General features: G+C 33.5%; 2 protein-coding genes across 3 annotated transcripts in view; both read right to left on the bottom strand.

Annotated features, from left to right (window-relative positions):
• Window positions 1-7,625: 7,625 nt before the first annotated feature.
• On the bottom strand, window positions 7,626-9,432 carry LOC127718918 (uncharacterized). Its single transcript, XM_052225018.1, has 2 exons — window positions 9,182-9,432; window positions 7,626-8,612 (listed from the first exon to the last, which is right to left on the bottom strand). The coding sequence occupies exons 1-2, from the start codon at window positions 9,264-9,266 to the stop codon at window positions 8,098-8,100; spliced, it is 600 nt and encodes a 199-aa protein (XP_052080978.1). The 5' UTR covers window positions 9,267-9,432; the 3' UTR covers window positions 7,626-8,097.
• A 3,563-nt stretch (window positions 9,433-12,995) lies between these two features.
• Window positions 12,996-21,622, bottom strand: part of LOC127718901 (uncharacterized) — a 44,456-nt gene continuing 35,829 nt past the window's right edge. For both annotated transcript variants that reach the window (XM_052224988.1, XM_052224989.1), the window contains one exon: window positions 12,996-20,407. In XM_052224988.1, coding sequence (XP_052080948.1) covers window positions 20,223-20,407 — 185 coding nt within the window. In that variant the 3' untranslated portion in view covers window positions 12,996-20,222. The remainder of the gene's footprint in view (window positions 20,408-21,622) is intronic.

The following is a 21,622-nucleotide window of genomic DNA, read 5'->3' as shown; positions in this document are numbered from 1 at the left end:
GTCTGTAGAATATGGTGAGAGGGAGGATGACGAGCTTTCTGTTTCCCCTGGGAGTCAAGAAAGGGCTTTCCTCACTGATGAGGATGATGATAGTTCTTCTTCTCCCGAGGTATCGAAGACGGCCCCTGAGCCTTCTTCTAATTCAGCTCGCCAACCTGCTACCAAGGAGACTGAGGATCCTCCTTTATCTTTGAAGGATCTTAAGGATAAGGTGTACACCTTGAAGAGGGATGGAGCACATATCCCTTTTGCATCTCCTCCAAAGCCGAAGAGACTTTCTTCAACTTTTGAAGCTTCCTGTGGTATTTCTCAGGATTCTGTGACTTCTCACAATTCTTTTCCTGAATCTGGCCATATGGCATTTGCTTTACAAATTATCAATGAAGGTATTGCTAATTCTGCTAGTGAAAAGGTTGCTAATAACCAAATTTCTGGTTTTGGTATGTCTTCCTTTTCTGATCAATTCAAGTACAAAGATTTTGATATCTTTGATTCTTCGTTGGGTAGACTAGTTCCCACTTGTGACACATCTTTTTCATCTTTATTGGGAACAAAGCCAGTAGATGGTCTTCGTCTCACTCAACCTGTTTGGGCAAAAACTGAGAATCTCCTTCGTAGTGCTTCTCAAGTTCTTGGCACAGCCGAACATTTTCTAGCTGCATCCGGACAATTGCATAACAGCGAAGATTCGGTTGTTCCAGCGGAAGTACGATCTTTCTTACTTCAACTGGATAAAGCTCTAGGTTCATCTCAGTTGCTTTTAATGGGTTCTATTGCTAATTGCACCCTATCTAAAAGAGTAGAGTTTCTTGAAAAAACTTCTGTTGCTGAGTCTTTGAAAGATTCTTTACTGAAATCTCCACTTTCTGACAAAATTTTTGGTTAACCCGTACAGCGGGTTCAAGAGGAACTCAGTAAAAACCATCCTCCCGTCAAAGTTAATGTACAAGTTAACAATGGCAAAAGGTCGGCTAATGCTACCTCTAGTTCTACTAGTACTTCTGCTTCTGGTGGTCCTCCTTCTTCTGCTAAGAAAAGGAAGAATCACTACGGCAAACCTCAGAACAAATCCCTTAACTCCGGTAAAAGCTCAGGTAAGTCTTCTGGTAGTTTTTTAAGGGCCCCAAGAAATCTGGGTCTAGTACCAAGGTTCTTGCCCCCTCGTACGTTATTGACAGCTTTCCCAGTGGAAAATTTACAACAGGTTCCTCAAAAATCCATACCAGTAGGGGGAGGTTAGGTTTTGTCCTAAATCAGTGGAAGAAAATTACCTCAGACTGTTATGTGCTGTCAATAATTCGAGGGGGATTAACACTTCAGTTCAAGAACCCACCTCCTCTGTCTGCAGTTCCGATAAGTTTGTCTCATACTCAAGACCCAGTCAAGTATCAACTTCTATCAGTAGAAGTAGACACAATGTTACAGACACCTGTAATAGAGGAGCTGCCGCTCTTAATTCTGTCTCCGGGATTTTATTCCCGTCTCTTTCTGGTTCCAAAGAAGACGGGAGGAATGAGGCCGGTCATAGACCTATCTATTCTGAACAACTTTCTTATTGTTCCCCATTTCAAAATGGAAACCAACAGATCAATCAGGGCTTCAATCCTCCCAGGAATGGGGACTACCTCTCTGGATCTTTCAGATGCTTATTTCCACATTCCCATTTCCCATACTTACAGGAAATACCTTCGCTTCGTTTGGAACAACAAAGTTCAAGGCTCTCCCTTTTGGCCTATCTACAGCCCCTTTGGCTTTACCAAAATCATGCAGGCAGCTATAGCTCACCTACATTCCCTGTCTATACAGATTCATTCCAACCTGGACGATACCCTTCTCAAGGAATTTTTCCCAATCAAATTGAGGGTTCAGACAGATTTGGTCATCAATTGCTATCTGTCCCTAGGCTTCCTAGTTTCCTGGAAAAAGTCAGAGATAGTTCCTTCTCAAGACTTTGTTTTCCTGGGAAAACATTTCCGAAACAATCTAGGCCCAGTTCTCCCCCCAGAGGAAAAATTTACAAAACTATGTCAGAAAATATATCTATTCCTGACTGTTCAATCAGTCACAGCACGTCAATTCTTGCAACTTCTGGGTCTATTGAATTCTCTGGCAGATGTAATTCCTTTGGGACGCCTATACATTCGTCCTCTTCAGTTTTATCTGCACAAGTTTTGGATTCCAGCTTCACAAGAATGGGAAGCATTGATTCCAATCACTCAGCCTCTATTTTCACATCTTCTATGGTGGTTAGTACGGGAAAATGTAATGAGGGCCTATCTTTGTCCCCTCAAGTTTCTAGTCTAACTTTATTCACAGATGCCTCCATCCTCGGTTGGGGAGCTTATCTGGAGGGGCTTACAATCTCGGGAGTCTGGACTACAGATCTTTTGGAAGAGCACATCAATGTATTGGAAATGAAAGCAGTTCTGTTTGCACTGAATCATTTCCAACTGTCTCTAAAGAATCAGTCTGTCATTGTGGCCACGGACAACACAACAGTTGTAGCTTATCTCAAGAATCAGGGAGGAACTCACTCTCCTTCTCTTTATCAGATAGCCAGAGACATTCTCCTTCTGTGTTTTCAACTCCAGGTTCATCTTGTGGTGAGACATATTGCGGGGCACCTCAATATTCTAGCCGACACTCTATCCAGACCCCTTGCTCCAGTAAACACGGAGTGGGAACTACTTCAAGTAGTTTTCAAAGCTGTGACTCTTCATTGGGGGTCACCTCAGATAGATCTGTGTGCGACCAGTCTCAATTACAAACTTCCCACATTTGTGTCTCCGGTTCCAGATCCAAAATTTTTTGCGGTAAACGCAACGAAACTATCTTTGAAAGGAATGTTAGGGTACGCCTTCCCTCCTTTCAGGTTTCTCGCCCCAGTACTTCAGAAAATAGCAGGGGATAACTGCAAGATCATAGTTAATGCTCCAGCATGGCCCAAACAGTCTTGATTTCCAGACTTTCTGCGCCTATCATGTGCTTGTCCTTTAGTTCTTCCTCTGAGACCAGACCTTCCGTCTTAAATCAAAGGCAAGGTTCTTTATCAAAATCCAAACTTCATCTACACGCCTGGCTTCTCTCAGGGTTAGCTTCAGAAAGAGAGTTTTTTCTGATGGAGCAACCAAGCATCTCACAAAGTCTGTCAGAGACTCCACTAGCCTTGTCTATGATGCAAAATGGTCAATAGTTATCAAAGGTACCAGGATTATAATTTAATACGCCAGACGCGCGTTTCGTCTACATAAGACTGATCATTGACGCTCAGATCAAAATAGTTATAAAGCCAAACAAGTACAAATTTGAAGAGCATTGAGGACCCAAAATTCCAAAAAGTTGTGCCAAATACGGCTTAGGTAATCTGTTCCTGGGATAAGAAAATCCTTAGTTTTTCGAAAAATTCAAAGTTTTGTAACAGGAAATTTATAAAAATGACCATATAATTGATATTCATGTCAACACCGAAGTACTGACTACTGGGCTGGTGATACCCTCGGGGACGAAACGTCCACCAGCAGTGGCATCGACCCAGTGGTGTAAATATTTATCAAAAGTTCCAGGATTATAATTTAATACGCCAGACGCGCGTTTCGTCTACATAAGACTCATCAGTGACGCTCAGATCAAAATAGTTATAAAGCCAAACAAGTACAAAGTTGAAGAGCATTGAGGACCCAAAATTCCAATAAGTTGTGCCAAATACGGCTATTGTAATCTGTTCCTGGGATAAGAAAATCCTTAGTTTTTCGAAAAATTCAAAGTTTTGTAACAGGAAATTTATAAAAATGACCATATAATTGATATTCATGTCAACACCGAAGTGCTGACTACTGGGCTGGTGATACCCTCGGGGACGAAACGTCCACCAGCAGTGGCATCGACCCAGTGGTGTAAGTATTTATCAAAAGTTCCAGGATTATAATTTAATACGCCAGACGCGCGTTTCGTCTACATAAGACTCATCAGTGACGCTCAGATCAAAATAGTTATAAAGCCAAACAAGTACAAAGTTGAAGAGCATTGAGGACCCAAAATTCCAATAAGTTGTGCCAAATACGGCTAAGGTAATCTGTTCCTGGGATAAGAAAATCCTTAGTTTTTCGAAAAATTCAAAGTTTTGTAACAGGAAATTTATAAAAATGACCATATTATAGATATTCATGTCAACACCGAAGTGCTGACTACTGGGCTGGTGATACCCTCGGGGACGAAACGTCCACCAGCAGTGGCATCGACCCAGTGGTGTAAATAGTTATCACAGGTACCAGGATTATAATTTAATACGCCAGACGCGCGTTTCGTCTACATAAGACTCATCAGTGACGCTCAGATCAAAATAGTTATAAAGCCAAACAAGTACAGTTGAAGAGCATTGAGGACCCAAAATTCCAAAAAGTTGTGCCAAATACGGCAAAGGTAATCTGTTCCTGGGATAAGAAAATCCATATTTTTTCGAAAAATTCATAGTTTTGTAACAGGAAATTTATAATCAAAGCGCGAAAGCGCTGTAAAGGCAGTTAATTACAGGTTGTGTGTATTTTTAGTCCAGTTATATCATTATCTTGCATAGTACAGTGTACTTATCAGAGGTGGCTTTCAGTATTTAAGATTTAGAGTTCTCTAATGATATTGAACAAGTTTTATGAATGTCATATTCTGAGCACTATATGAAGGCGATTGTTCTCACTTGTTTATGAACTAGTGCATTATGTCCAGTTTGTACCTTTTTTATCTATGTTTATAGTCAAATTAGTTATCAAAGGTACCAGGATTATAATTTAATACACCAGACGCGTGTTTCGTCTACATAAGACTCATCAGTGACGTTCAGATCAAAATAGTAATAAAGCCAAACAAGTACAAAGTTGAAGAGCATTGAGGACCCAAAATTCCAAAAAGTTGTGCCAAATACGGCTAAGGTAATCTATTCCTTGGATAAGAAAATCCTTAGTTTTTTCATTGGCAATCATAACACATCTCCTTATTTATATAATGATCTATATTCAACGACCTCAGGTACAAAAAAAAATGTATGTAACTAAACTATGATGGGAAACCTTTGACTTCTTTCTTTTATATAAACTTTTGATTTGGTACCATAGAACTATGTAGAATAAATGTACATTGCAACATGTCAACTCTTTCAACTCCAAGCAAAATTATATTTCCAAGCATAAAGTAATTTATGAATGAAAAAATTCGTAAGGGTTCCGCGGAACCCAGTGTCTCGCCTACTTTTGCTGTTAATCGCAGGCTCAACAAAAATGAGGAAAAACATTAATAAAAATATTCCTCTTTATACTATCTTTTGATTGTAAGTAGCTTCTGTCCAAGTTTGGTAAAAATCCAGGATAGTTTATGAATCTAATAAATGTTTTAAAAACTTAAACTGCAGACTGTATGTAATGTTAACTGGAAGAAAAACTAAGTCCATTTATAAGTAAAATGGAACAAAATTTTAACAAAATTTCCATATAGATACTAGCTTTTAATCATAAACAAGCTTCTGTCCAAGTTTGGTACAAATTCAGGATAGTTTAAGAAAGTTGTTAAAATTTTAAAAACTTTAATCACAGAGTGAATGTAATGTTAACTGGCAGAAAAACTAAGTCCATTTATAAGTAAAATACGGAAAAAATAAAATTTTTATTTTACAAAATTTACTTCTGGATACTATCTTATGATCATAAACAAGCTAATTTCCAAGTTTGGTAGAAATCCAGGATAGTTTAAGAAAGTTATTAAAATTTCAAAAACTTTAACCACAGAGTGAATGTAATGTTTCCTGGCAGAAAAACTAAGTCCATTTATAAGTAAAATACGGAAAAAATGGAATTTTTTTTTACAAAATTTACTTCTGGATACTATCTTATGATCATAAACAAGCTCCTGTCCAAGTTTGGTACAAATCCAGGATAGTTTAAGAAAGTTATTAAAATTTCAAAAACTTTAACCACAGAGTGAATGTAATGTTTCCTGGCAGAAAAACTAAGTCCATTTATAAGTAAAATACGGAAAAAATGGAACTGTTTTTTTTACCAAATTTTTTTTGAATATTATCTTATGATCATAAACAAGCTTCTGTCCAAGTTTGGTAGAAATCCAGGATAGTTTAAGAAAGTTATTAAAATTTCAAAAACTTTAACCACAGAGTTAATATTTGTGGACGCCGCCGACGACGACGACGACGACGACGCCGACGGAATGTAGGATCGCTATGTCTCGCTTTTTCGACAAAAATCGAAGGCTCGACAAAAAGGAGTTCTTAATTAAGAAATAAACTGATTCGCTGAGCGCAGCTGGATACACCCGCAGAGGTCCAACCCTGAACAGTTGGGACAAAAATGGACACAATATTCAAGCTTGATACAGGTCTGAATTTGGATTGTAATTAAATATTTGACATATTATAGTTTCTGAATAAATGTAGTCAATGAACTTGAAATCGGTTATATGAATTGAATTTATATTCAATTAAAGATTTCTTGCTGTTGTGCAATACACTGTGCTGTTGCGCAATACTTAATAAATCTGTTGCCAGACTATAAACGAATAAAGTTCAATTTCTTCTCAATGTCATATTTGAAATTTATGAAAATCAATCGGGAGATTACATCAATAGCTATAAATAATTCACCAAAGTTTCATGTGAACTGCTTAAAGCATTTTTGAGTTGTTGTCCAAAAACTGGAAAATCCCCCCTTTTTTAATGAATAAAACCCCATAACTCAGAAATTTAAAATCTAAAATTTATAAAATTCTAAAGGGAGCTTACGGATTGATAATTTAGTCTTAGATGCAAGATTTTTTTATCAGTTGTTAGTGGCTTTGAACTAGCTGTCAGTAACTGCGAGTACTCTCAGATCTGTACTTGGTGTCTTTTTGTTGTTTGGATGTACAACTACCCGACCACGTCCACTTGTATTTGTATTTATCCATCTTATGAGTTAAGCCTCTTTCAACTGATTTTTATAGTTCTTTCTTATATTGTACTGTTACACCACTGTCCCAGGTTAGGGGAGGGTTGGGATCCCGCTAACATGTTTAAGCCCGTCACATTCTGTATGTACATGTATGTGCCTGTCCCAAGTCAGGAGCCTGTAAAAGTGTAAATCAGTGGTTGTCGTTTGTTTATGTGTTGCATATTTGTTATATTCGTTCATTTTTTGTACATAAATTAGGCCGTTAGTTTTCTTGTTTGAATTGTTTTACATTGTCATTTCGGGGCCTTTTATAGCTGACTGTGCGGTATGGGCTTTGCTCATTGTTGAAGGCCGTACTGTGACCTATAGCTGTTAATTTCTGTGTCATTTGGTCTCTTGTGGAGAGTTGTCTCATTGGCAATCATACCACATCTTCTTTTTTATATTTACATCAACAGATATAAAAAATTCACCAAAGTCAAGGTGAGACAACAAAACTCTGAATTTTTTTACAGGGTACGAGTTTTTCTCATTGTTGGAGATTGTACGGTGACAGTAACACCTGTAACTGCTTAAACCCATTTCTTATGCACTTTAGTTCGATAAACTCACTGAATATCATACCACATCTCCTTATTTTTATATGCATTACAATTTACATGTGCATGTAATTGTAAATATATATATATCAGAACAAAATTCATTGCGTCACTTTTATTTATGCATCCTTTGGCACAATACAAGTTCTAAAATGACACAACATAAAACAACTAAATGTTATTTCAGATGAAAGTTTTGTTTCAGTTCCATTCATAGGATTTATTCGAATTTTGTATGTTTTGCCAAGTCCAATAATTCGCTCTATGTGACATAGAGACATAGTTGACTAAACCACCAGGTGTCGAACATTCAAGAATTTTCAGTGTTTCTGTTTTTATTTGATGAAAAGGTTGCCTGAGCTCTAGGAGCTTTAGGTTTTATCACGGGATATTCTGTGCTGTCAATAATAATCCAAGTCGTAGGAAACTTTAATTTGAAATTGGATGGTGAAAAATACCTGACTAAACCACTAGATGGCCAAGTGTTAGCCTCACACCACTGTTTAGACATAAAAACAATCCATGTATACACAATATTCTTAACACTAGATTCAATCTAGAATCTAGACAGTTCAAAGTTGGTTGTATAATGCCTCAATTTCATCAAAGTCATAAAAAAACTGATTTTCAACTGACACCCTATCAATTTGAAAATATATGTATCTCAAACAATGTGCTGCTGGACCAAGTGTGGTCAAAACAAATAAAAATTTAGTATACAACTCTAAACCGGTATAAAAATGCATGGCTGTGTCACGTGTCTTCATTTCAAAATTCTCTGCTGAAAACATAGGCATTGATGGTGTTTGCGTAATTCCATCTGTGAAGCTCAACATTAGCTCGGCAGTTGGTGGTGGACAGTCATAAATCCTTTCTGCAGTATGAATGACTTCTTCAGGAAAACCAACTTTACAATCAAAACTTTCCTCTAGATTTTTACTACAATATTCATCAAGTTTAGTTCTTTTGTTTTCACAGGAAACTGCCCTGATTTTTCTATTTGCGGACGATTCAGTCTCTTTTTTGGTCCAGGAAAATAGGCTGGGAATGGCAGTAGACTTAAGTCTCTGTATGGTGGGTTTGCGCCCTGAAAAAGGTTATAAAACATTTGTTTTTTGATAATTAAATGAACTTCCATTAGCAATGTATACTTTGTACTACCTGGCGAAATATTAACTAGATTTATTCATTACAATCTGGATAAAACTATGTTTGCCTGATTCAATGTATGTTATGTAAATCCAAAGGACAAACAATGAGAGACTTATGCAACAAACGTACATTGTTTGTACCTAAATAACTATAATATAGATGAGAGCATGTCATTGTTTTGTTCCTGTTAACATTGTCATTGATATTTTTCAAGAAAGTCTATGAGGCATAGCTTATGCATTCCTGTCATTACTACATTAGCATAATTACTGCTAAATTAATTCTCAGTATGATATACTTCTTGTAAGAAATCATTATAATTGTAGCAATCACTAAAAATCTCAAACAGATCACATTGAATCGTAATCCAAAAAATTATGACGTCTTGAATTACCCACCCCCTTTTATTCTAAAACGATAATTGCGGTTGTAAACAGACTTTGGTTTATTCGCATGGCGATTACATATATAACTATATATTTCACAAAGAAAATAGAGTTTTACCATGAATAGTTTCCTGCACGTAGTCTTTTTCAGTAAAACGTGCCTTGCAAACAACAGCTGATTGAGATGGACTCCACGATATCATCGTGTTCTCGTCCAATCTGTGTATGGGCAATGGCGTTGATCCAACTTTTCCTTCTTTTTAAGTCATTTGGAAATGCATGTCCTCCTCTTAAATGACATCCAGGTACACAACAACAAGTACTTGGCATCGTTAATTAAAAATATAACTGAAATAGTTGCACTATGCAGAAACCGGAAGTTGAGGAACAGGATCCGCTACCACGGCGCCACCTATTCAGGAACGATAATTTGCTACTTTATATAACTGCGAAATAACAATAACGTTAGACGGGTTCACGTGCATAAACAGAAATGCGCTTTAAATTGTATAATATAATTCATGTTCAGTCGACCTTTAATTATTATATCAACGACTGAAATGATTTATAAACATCTAGATTGCAGATAACACTCGAAATTAACCCGAGCTCTTTCCCACGGAATTTCTAGTTTGTCAATCGGTTGACTGCTTATAATGCAAAATACTAATATATCAAAAGTTTTTAAAACTAACAAAACACAATGATCGTTTCTCTATTTCCCAATGTAAATGAAATGAAACAAAAAACATTTTATATCGCAATAAGAAGAGGAGAGAATTCAACATTTCCGGATCTACTTGGAGCCTAATGACCCCCCACGTAGATAAGTTGGATATCGCGGAAGGAAGGATTAACCCGGCAACCAGAAAGGCATTAAAGCACTGCCTTTAAAAATGACCATATAATTGATATTCATGTCAACAACGAAGTGCTGACTACTGGGCTGATGATACCCTCGGGGACGAAACGTCCACCAGCAGTGGCATCGACCCAGTGGTGTAAATAGTTATCAAAGGTACCAGGATTATAATTTAATACGCCAGACGCGCGTTTCGTCTACATAAGACTCATCAGTGACGCTCAGATCAAAATAGTTATAAAGCCAAACAAGTACAAAGTTGAAAAGCATTGAGGACCCCAAATTCCAAAAAGTTGTGTCAATCTTCTCAGATTGGTGTAGTGAGCGGGAAATCGATCCTTTCCAAGTCACTGTACAACAATTAGCAGACTTTCTAGTTTTTCTTTTTGAATCCAAAGGTTTATGTCCCTCTACTACTAAGGGATATAGAGCAGCTATTTCAAGAACTATTCATATTTCTGGTGGTCCAGATTTTGAAACAATGAGCATATTTCTCTTTTGGTTCGTAGTTTTAGTCTTGAAAGACGAAGACAAAAAACTTTAGTTCCTAAGTGGGACCTTGGACTAGTTTTATCCTTTTTAAAACTTTCTCCTTTTGAACCAGCAGAAAAAAATAGATTTAAGGTTTCTTTCCTATAAATGCTGTTTTCTTGTAGCTTTGGCTTCTGGACGGAGAAGGAGTGAAATTCATGCCTTCTCTATTTCTGATGCTTGTCTTCGATTTAACAGGGATAAATCTTCTGTTACTCTTTTAACTGATCCTGCTTTTTTTTGGCAAAGAATCATATTCCAGATAAGGGTGCAAAACCAGTCGTGATTCCTGCACTCCCTACCGATTCTATTTCTGTACTTTTATGTCCAGTAAGAATCCTTTCTATCTATCTGGATAGAACGAAGAGTTTACGTTCTGTTTCTAATTCAAGACTCTTTATTCCTATAAAAAAAGGAATCTCAGATCTTTCTGTTAAAACTATTTCTACATGGATATGCAAATGCATATCTTTAGCTTATGGTTCTTCTAAGGCAGAACTTTTGGATAGTTTTAATGTTAAAGCTCATGATATTAGGGATATCTCTACATCCTGGGCTCTGTTTAACTGTGCATCTTTAGAAGGTCTGCAGGTTTCTGGAGAAATGAGAATTCTTTTATCTCTCATTATCTCCAATCTATGAATGATGAATTTATGATGGTAAGTATTTATCTAATAAAATCCAAATTTACTTTAAAATTTGATTATTTCTGACACAGAATAACTGTAGTCAAAGAACTTAGAATTGGTTATATGATTTGAATTTATATTAAATTTTTTGCTTTTGTGCAATACACTATGCTGTTGCGAATTACCCCGCCCCCCAAAAAAAAAAAACAAAAAAAAAAACGTACCCCCTTTTTTTTTTGCTTTTGTGCAATACACTATGCTGTTGCGAATTGACCTCCCCCCTTTTTTCAAAAAAAAATTCTTTCCATCAAGATATGGTCGTAATCTCAATTCAAATTTCCAATGGAGTTTGCAACCATAATAACCCATTTAAATACATCATAAAAGTCTTAAAATAGAAAATGACATACATAATCATGGCTAAAATTAATATACCTTAAATCAGCATTTTTTAAATTATTAAAATAGTATCTTCTAAAAATAAAATTGACAGCTAATCATCTGAATACAATACATTTCTTTATACATAATTTAAAAGCAGTGTAAGGGCGGTAATTCAAACACAACATTGTACTTAAGTAATTGTCCATTAACCAGGATACCCTTGTTTTTTCTCACTTTTTTGCCCTAATTCCTAAACAGTTTGAGCCATAACACCCAAAAGCCAATCCTAACCATCTCTTTGTGGTATGGAAACTTGTGGTATACTTTCAGAGAGATCCATACACCTTTCCACAAGTTATTGTCTGGAAACTAGAAAAATGCTTATTTGGCCCCCTTTTGGCCCCTAATTCCTAAACTGTTGGGACCATAACCTCAAAATCAATCCAAACCTTCCTTTTGTGGTTATAAACATTGTGTTCAAATTTCATAGATTTCTATTTACTAATACTAAAGTTATTGTCCAGAAACCAAATGTCTTCGGACATGACGACGTGATACCAATATACGATAAAAATGGCATGTGATACAAAGTTGTTTTTCCTCTTTTGTCAATATCAAGTATCAGATGGATGCAACTTGGGAACAAAGGATATCGGGGCATGAAGGATGATATTCAGTCAAACCAAAAACTTAATACTACTGTAAATTCAGAAATTATTGCATGCATTTATTATTGTGATTTTTGAAGAATGGACATAAAAGCCAGATTAATTATTGCGAATTCTGGAAAAGCTGCATACAGATATAAGATTCAGATATCAGAATGCGAGTTCTTATTATTGCAATACTCACCCAGTTGCATTATTCGCAATAATAAAAACCTTGCAATAATTTCTGAATTTACAGTATATGCTTAAAAGAGAAAAATATTGCAAACAAGTCTGTATTGTATTAAATATGAATACAAAAGTTGACACATTAATGATGATTCATATGATGTTACTTTCAAATCTGACTAGTGTTTTGAATAATATTTCAAAATAATTCTTACAAGCAAAGACTGATGTAAGGTGCAAGAAATCAATTTGTATGAAACAGATATAGATATAAGAAGATGAAACAGTACATTTTTTCTGACATATTGGAAATCATATCTTACTTAGACATATCTGCGGAACTTAACTCTAATGGTCTGTATGATATTTTTGGAAAACTGGCAGTCTGCAAATTGTGGAAAAATATCATAAGGACCATATAAGCTATGGTTCCATAGTTAACTCAGACCTTACCTGTTCTCATAATCAAATTAAAATAAGGAAATGTGTTTTAATTGCCAACAAAAAAATTTTCCCCCAAATTAGAACAATGAAGAAGGATAAGATAATTTCAGTTCACCATATAGCCTTCAATGATAAGCAAAACCCATATTGTATGGTAAGCTATATAAGGCCCATGAATAGCAAAAAGTGAAACAATTCAAAAGGAACAAAAATACTGATGATGGATGCCAACCAATGAAAAGTCGATTTTGTTGAGAAAAGGTAAATATTTAATTGTAAAATTAAAAGAACAATTCAAAATACAAATGAAATAGTTTACAGAATGATTAACATACAACAGAGAGACAAATATTAACAGTAACAAAATCATTGAATTACAAACTGTAAAATTGCACAACATTTAATTCTAAAAAGTGGAATTTACAATCCATGTCATTATATTATCTTAAAAATGATTACTTAGTCTACAAAAAAAGTTCCAAAAATCCAATAACTAAATCAGTATAAACACTACACCAATAGTTCATCACCTGAATAGAAACCACAAAGAATGAAACATGACTATGATGATTTCCTCTTTCCATTGTACTTGGTTGATTGATATCATAGAAGTTATATCAAGCCTATCATTGCTCTGGTAAGAAATAAATAAATGAGGAATGTGTCCATGGGACACAGATCATGCCCCCGCCTGCATATAATGTTATATGGGGACATAACTCAAGAACGGTAAAAGTGATGCTACCTAAATTAGTACTATCTGAGTTTTGTGGTAAATATAATAATAAGCATTGTGTATAAGTTTCATAACATTTGGTTGAGGCAAACTTAAGTTAAAGAATGGAAACGAAAAATTCAGCAATTTTTCCATTTATACAGGGGCATAACTCTAGAACGGTAAAAGTGACACCACCAAAATTCAAACTTGGACTTACAGACGGACAAGGGTAAAACATTATGCCCCCTCCTTTACAGCGGGGGCATAAAAAAAAAAGAAGATGTAATATGATTGCCAATGAGACAACTTTCCACAAGAGACCAAATGACGTAGAGTTAGCAACTATAGGTCACTATAGGTTATAAGTAAGTAATTTAATTGAAATACAGTCCAAACATTGGTCTATCTTTAATTACAGCATGGCCATATAGAGAAAATGATTATTACACACAATGCTCCTTTGCTAAGGGTTTTGCATAGTGCCCCATGGTATTTTAAGTCAGAAATTAATACACCCTTCTTTCCTTAATAGAAACTTGAGTCATTGTTATCATAAGTTGCATAAAAGACAATGTTGTTCTATTGTGATCTTTAATCAGCTGATTCAACTTCTATCAATATTTACGCTTTTTTCCTCACTAATAGTAATATAAAATTTTATAAATTTTGAACAAATATAGTCAATGCCTGTCAACTTTTCAAAATATCCATATGGGATTTGTTATTGCATCTCCTAAAAATGTTTAAAATCTGATAGGAAAGTTGGCAGTTCTTATATATTTATTTAACTGTCTGATACTTATTCTGATATTAAATTTGCAGTAATAATGTCAACATTAGCAGTATAAATATCACTTCAGAGCTGAATTAAAGAAATCTGGATTAAACATTTAATGAGAAACTAACATGAGGTGTAAAAATATACATTATTAGAAGAATAATCAAAGAGAAATTCAACTTTCTTCTTTAAAAATGCTATACAAACAATATCAGTGTTAACTTTTTTAGACATAGGCACTGGAGTCTAGGATTTTTGAGATTTTCTATTAAAGAATAAAAAAAACTTCTAAAAATAAAAAGGATTCACACTCTAGTGTGCCTATATAATTGTAAGTAGTAAAATCATGTCATGGCAAAGGGTAAAACTAAAATTTCTGCTATTCTAATGGAAGACCAATTCATTAAATAAAGAAAGAACCAACTTTGGAAATGACATGAGTCTTAGGTCTATAATTCTCTGGTATATAATGCCTCTTCCTTTTAAGCAAAATATGCAACCATTTCTTTAATGCATCTATCAATGACTATAGAATAAAAGAAAAACATACAACTAGTGGAGTATGTTAATTAAGGATGTTTGCTACTCTGTATTAAAATAACAAGATTTTTAAAAGACTGTTATAAATTGATAGTATATAAACAAAGGAATTAAAAAAGCAGAAAAAATTAAGGGTCCGTGTGCTTGTTTTCAAGATATAAGCCATTGAAAATTTGGCGGGATATAATTCTCTCTAGACTTTTCATACATTAAACATTGGCACCCTTTTTCTTTTAAAAATTATGAAAAAATAACAAGGATTTTATAGGATTTTCAAATATGGCTTTTTAAACTATGTGTAATAAAATTATGAAAAGAAAAGTAGGGGTTAGGGGGCAAATTTTTTTAAGGCATTAAAATGGATAAAATCAGAGGATTCCGAAAATCTGACAAAAATTCCAAAACATGACAAGCGAACATCCTTAAGATTAAATGCTTTAAAAGAAGAAAATGGTTATAAATAAATATAGCTATAATTTATGTACACCTTTAAAAATTACAACAATTTAATTATTCAAATATAGTTGACTCTTTAAACATCAAAGCTACACAGATGTTTTTTCAAAGAATTTTCAGTGAATTTCTTCAGTAAATTACATGTAAATAAGTTTTTCTTCAATAAATCACAGCTTACACAGAAAACTTAAAGGATCAACATGTGTGAGGCAAAAAATATCACATGATAAGCACAAACAATAATACATCTGTATATTGACGAACAGTACTACAATTGTTGTTCTTCATCTTGAAGCTTACAGCAACAATTTTGTATGTTGAGCTGTACATAAAGATATATGTTACTTACATATCAATTGAATTTAACAGAAATTATCCAAATATTTCCTGAAATATTTAAAAAAGAATCAAATACATCTGAACATTACATGCTTTGTTATCATATGCTGGATACACTCCAAAAGCTTAATATAAATTTAATAATACATGTATATAAATATTGATAAAATTTGTTAAAAATATATAATAACCTGAAAAACAACTACAAAAAATAACATTAACTGACACCTTGTATATCTTATACAATTATCAATAAAACAAATATTCTCTCCATACCATAAATTTCACTAAAAGGGGTCCAGTAAGTATTAGTAAAAACAATATAGTCAATCAAATTATCATGCTAAGCAAATAAAAAAATCAGCTGCATCATACATATTTCTGATAAGAGTTTGCAAAAGGTATTGAATTTGTGTGGCATTCATTTACTATTAACAGTATCAAATACCAGCTGAAAACTTGCCAAAAAGTTATCAGGTTATGTAGACAAGTACATAAAAACACAACCATAAACCTAAAGGTTAATCTTGATTTCATCATATTGGTATGCATAGGAGCAAGACAAGTAACTAGTACTTTACTATTTTAGGGAATGAGGATATCAAGATAGGCCTAATTCTAATTTTGCAGTAAAAACAAGGTGCCTCACATATAAAGGTATTAACATTTTTTCAATGTTTTTCACCAATTGTAAAAATGTTTTCAATGTGCTTCACATATTGCACAATAATTTCAATGTGTTTCACATATTGTCCAAATAATTCAAAGTGTTTTGCATACTATCTATTATTTACAGTGGGTTTAACATACTATCCAAATATTTTCAAGATGTTTCACATATAGCACTACTATGTTATAATCTATATTGATTGTTTTGTGTCTTGTCTGAGCTAGGTGTCGTGATATATAAATGTGTTTTCAATGTTTAATATAAATTTTACAGCAGTTTTCAGTACATGTATAAGGTGTTATTAGTTTCAAAGATAAGTATATGCCTAAAACAAATAATAATTAATGTTATCCTTGCTAATCCATACATGGCTTAAAGAGAAGTTCAAACACTCATCATGCATGTTATGTCTTCACTTGATTATACATAAATTGTATGAACTATTAGTGAAAGGAAAGTGAAAATTTGGAATTTTTACCGTAATTTTCCAGAAAACTTTGCAGTAGTACTCAATGTAAAAATTTGCAAACAGTGGTATACTATTATCTACATAGCATGTCTTGTTACAGATCATAGAAAAGTAAAGAAGATATATTGTGTACATGTATTTAAAATTCATTACTTTGACACTCTTCTAAAACAATATCATAAAAGGTAATAACATACAAAAATGCCACAATTTTCATGGTTTTGTTTGAATTCAACAAATGTAATAAAGATAACATCATATTTCAATTCTATTCATTTCAAACCAATTTTTCAGGGTAGGCAATAAGTAAAAATTTATATATATATCGTACAATTACTACAATATCTATGGTAATCAGATTGATTTATTCATTGATAGTTGTCTGCTTAACATCCAGTGGTACTCAGATAAAAAAACATGCATTAAAAAATACAACTATTTTTGTTTTAATTGCACAATAAAGTTAAACACTTATATCTGGCCCAAATAAGGCCTGTTCTGTGGAGAAAATAAATATCATAAATTTCATATAGTATATTGTTGCAAATTCCCAATCTTTTTCCTTGATTATGTACTGAATTTAGATTTGAATAAATATTTTCAAAATAGAATTTTAAACCTCCAAAATTCAACGTTTTTCACCAAACAAACACCCGGTTATATTATCAAATTCATTTTAAAAGAAGCTGATATATGAGTTGATCCTTGAAGTATCCAATCAGACACACATTTTTATTCAAAAAGTTTATCAACCAATGAAAATAAACTTATCCTTTTTGAAACAACCACTAAAACAAAAAATAATAAGCCAAAGCTCATTTAATTAAACCTGGTATAAAGATGTAAAAACAATAACAACTCTCAAAATATTTAAAAAAAACAATTTTAAGAATAAAATATTCTTATAAAAAACAGAATAATAATGAATAACTAGACACTAGGCTAATAACTATATACTAAACAAATAAACAGACAGACACTAGGCTAATAACTATATACTAAACAAATAAACAGACAGACACTAGGCTAATAACTATATACTAAACAAATAAACAGACAGACACTAGGCTAATAACTATATACTAAACAAATAAACAGACAGACACTAGGCTAATAACTGTATACTAAACAAATAAACAGACAACAGTGTGTGCATTGCATAATGGTATATTTAGTATAGACAAATAAAGTAAGACAGTGTTAGGTTTGCATTAATGTGCAATCCAGTTTTTATTAAATAATTAAGAAAATAAATATAATTAATATAAGATTTTTCTCAATATTCACATACTGCTACATTCAGAAATGTTAGGGATGTTTTTATTTTGTAAAAATTGTGATGGATTACGTTTAGCAAAAAAAAATTAACCAACTTGCATTTCAAAATTTTTATAGCATAATTTATATGAAGCATTTCCTGAAATTACTATCATTAATTTCACATTTTTGTTCATTGTTGAAGAATCACAACAATAAATGGACACAAAATGTCTGAATTTATTGTACTGTGGATTGATTATTATTTATGGGACCATACCTGCCAACCCTCCCGTTTTGAGAAGGAGTCTCCTGGGCAAAACGAGGAAATTTCGGAAATCTCCCGCTTGCCGGTCTGCTCCTGCGCGGGAGTATAGAATCGCCTGCTTTCGGATATTTTGACCTGGAATAACCCGCGTTCATAATTCTCTGGCTTTTTCATTACTTTCAATAGAAATAAATAATCAGCGATCATTTGAAAATTTTGGTCAGTAGCTTTTATGTTCAATATAGAAGTAATCGAAATTCAGTTCTGCTACATTTGTATGTCAACTCCAACAAGATAGAGGTCTTTGTATGGACCAAGTGGCAGTGTAAAAAAGAAGAAATAGATAACTGCAAATCGAAATGTCATGCAGATTTGAATGAAAGATTTTCAATTTTTACGACCAAGTTCACTTAGCAATGAATCTTTTTGCACATCATGCTCAATCAACTTTTCGATTTCTTCTGGTGGTCTGTACAATGTTTGAAAGCATGTTTAGTGTGAGACTCACAACAAAATCAAAATCTGGAATGTTTATGAGTTATGAGACTCGGAGGTATTGAAAAAGGCTAAAAAAAACCTAACCATGAATTGAAGAAATAAAGTATATTTATTAACTCTTATTGGCGTTTTGTAGATGAATACATAAACAGGTCATATATTTAACTTGAAAATTTCATTCGCGCAAAATCTCCCCCTCAGCTGTCATAGCTTAGGGAGAGATTTCCCTCTTTGAAGGTTTCAGAGGTTAGCAGGTATGTGGGAGTGGGTAAAGGTGAACCATTAATTCAAATGTCCAACAAAGTACAAATGTTCTATAGGCTTGTATGCAGCCTTTGGCAAAACATTGAAATAAAAAATCCATGAAAATACAATTTTTCTTCAATCCCCGAAATTTGGTATTCATAAAAGTATTAAAATGAATCACCTGTGTTCTAATATTAATCATTAAGTGAAACCAACATTCCATCAAATAATGTAAATGAAATCAAGGTTTATTACAAATCCACAAAACAAGTGACCACCTCATTTCTAAAATGACCAATATGTTCACACAATACTTTATGGCACAACTTTATCTGGTGAGACAACATAAAATTAAGTATATTTTAGGTAGAAAGTTTTAACAAAAAAATTTTAATTTTTGCGGTCGTATAAAAACAGTATCTGACTTAGAATGTTTTAGTGATGCTCAACATTCCCACCAAAAAAATAATTCACAAAAAACAATGAACATTTTTAAGCATAAATAATACATCATACTTTTACTATATGGTATTTGTGACTGTTTAAAGTTTATTTGTGACATTTACAAAATGTTCTTTCAAAGTATTTATCATGTTACAAAATAAAGTCAGGGTCATAGAAATTAGAATATGTAGTTTATATCTTTAATCTACAATTTTATATCAATAAATGAAAAATAATTATTTTTTCAAATAAAAAAAGTTTTGCATAATATTAGAAAGAATGATCATACCTTGTCAAGGATATAAAAATTATTTCTACACATAACCAGACAGGACAGAAATCATGGAAAACCCAACATTTTTTTCTATTTCTTAGCATCACACAAATACGTTTTGCATTTCGAGACAACTTATGATTATTCAATTTTTACTATATCAATTTATATTCAACATCTAAAGGGAGGTAACTCCAACCTAACACTTTTCAGGAAAAGTAATTTAAGGCTTAACGCAGCATCATGAATTTGTTAGGATTTGTTTTACTCATAAAATATAGAAAATAACTGGCACAAAACTAATTGATTACCAGCAATCTTAAAGACTATTTCATGATAACAGCATGCAAAATCCAGGACTTCACTAGGGTTATTTTTGATTTTTTTTACCATTATGTTAAAAAAAAATCAAAGAAAATACAAAAGACATCAGCAAAATACTTCCACGAGAAGCTTTTAAATTTACACAAAAAAGCTCCTTTAAGCATTCAGCACTACTTAAATAATCTATTGTTATTACTGTGGATACAAATTTCCTCCTGTTGATGGTGGATATGCTTCATTGGCTGGTGCTGATGGATAGGGTGCTACAAAGCCCCCTGCTGGAGCAGGTGATGGATATGGTGCAGCCCCCCCTGGTGGACCAGGATATGGTGTTGCTCCTTCAGATGCAGGTGCTGGTGGATAGCCGTAAGGCAAGTCTGCAAGAAAAAAACCCAACTTTGTTTACCGTAAAATATTTTGGAGTTCAGTTTGTTATTCTAAATACTAATAATTTCATTTCAAAAGAATGAATAATTCTTACAATGTTAAAACTATAACAACACACACTAGGAGCTTCAGCTCTGTAATATTTATAGTCAAACCATAGTAAGTCGAAGGGAGAGATTAATTTTACCCTAAAAACTTGTTATCTACTCAGGCACCACAAAGCCTTAGACTCAGTGAATATGTTCAATACAAGTATCAACAGATGTTTTTTGAGTTCCTTGCTGCTTCAACATTAATATCCTGGTGGAGATTCTTAATTACTTCCCATATTGATGTTTATAAACTACTCATCTCAGATGTCCATATCTGGATTAATTTCTAAGTTAGCTCCCATATTTAGGCACTGATTCTTGAAAGTAAATATCCTTATTTAGGTTCTGTTTATATCATCAGACATCTATTGAGGACTAGAGTTGACAATCAAAGAGGTGATTGCTCTGAGGTAGAAGAAGATGCATAAAAGGTAACTTGAATTACCATAAAAGCAGCCCCCACCAACCCAGCCTGCTTTGTCCCATTATTGCTTTCGACATATTTTTTTCTTCCAAAAATAATAATACTCATAACTCAACCAAAACACACTATACTTAACATAAAAATCTGCAAATACTGTTGATTCAAATTAAATTTTCTATAACTAAATTTCATACATTCGTCTCAGCATGGTCAACTTCATGCAATGCAATTTCGCCAAGCAATCATAACAGTAAATGATTTGGTTTCACTTGAAAGTTTCTTTCAAAGGCAGATCTATAGTTAACTTTAAAAAAAAAACTGTGCCACCAAGATTTTAGTCAAGTTTGCTTAAACTAGGGTTTTTCATTATAAACATATATTGGAAAATTCTAAATATATCCAATGCAGATATGTGTCAGGCCAAGGATTGACCGGTCATGTCAGATGATGACCTTGCTATGTTATTGCGATAATTTAGAGTCAAGTGCACACGTGAATCTGCTGGTGTTTTACACATCAAACGATGCACCGTCAGTTGACAGAATCACGTGTGCGCTTGACTCTTTTAGCATTTCAAACCCGTTCATTTAAAGTGCTTGACCCATATATCATATTTGATTTTCATCTAATATTTTTACACAAAAGTATGAGGGTAGGAATGGCAATTTCAGTCAGGAGTCACACAGCCC

Source organism: Mytilus californianus, unplaced genomic scaffold (genome assembly GCF_021869535.1).
Source record: "Mytilus californianus isolate M0D057914Y unplaced genomic scaffold, xbMytCali1.0.p SCAF_10, whole genome shotgun sequence".
In the NCBI taxonomy this organism is placed as follows: domain Eukaryota; kingdom Metazoa; phylum Mollusca; class Bivalvia; order Mytilida; family Mytilidae; genus Mytilus; species Mytilus californianus.
The sequence above is the reverse complement of the archived record's forward strand: the minus strand, read 5'-3'. Positions and strand labels throughout refer to the sequence as shown.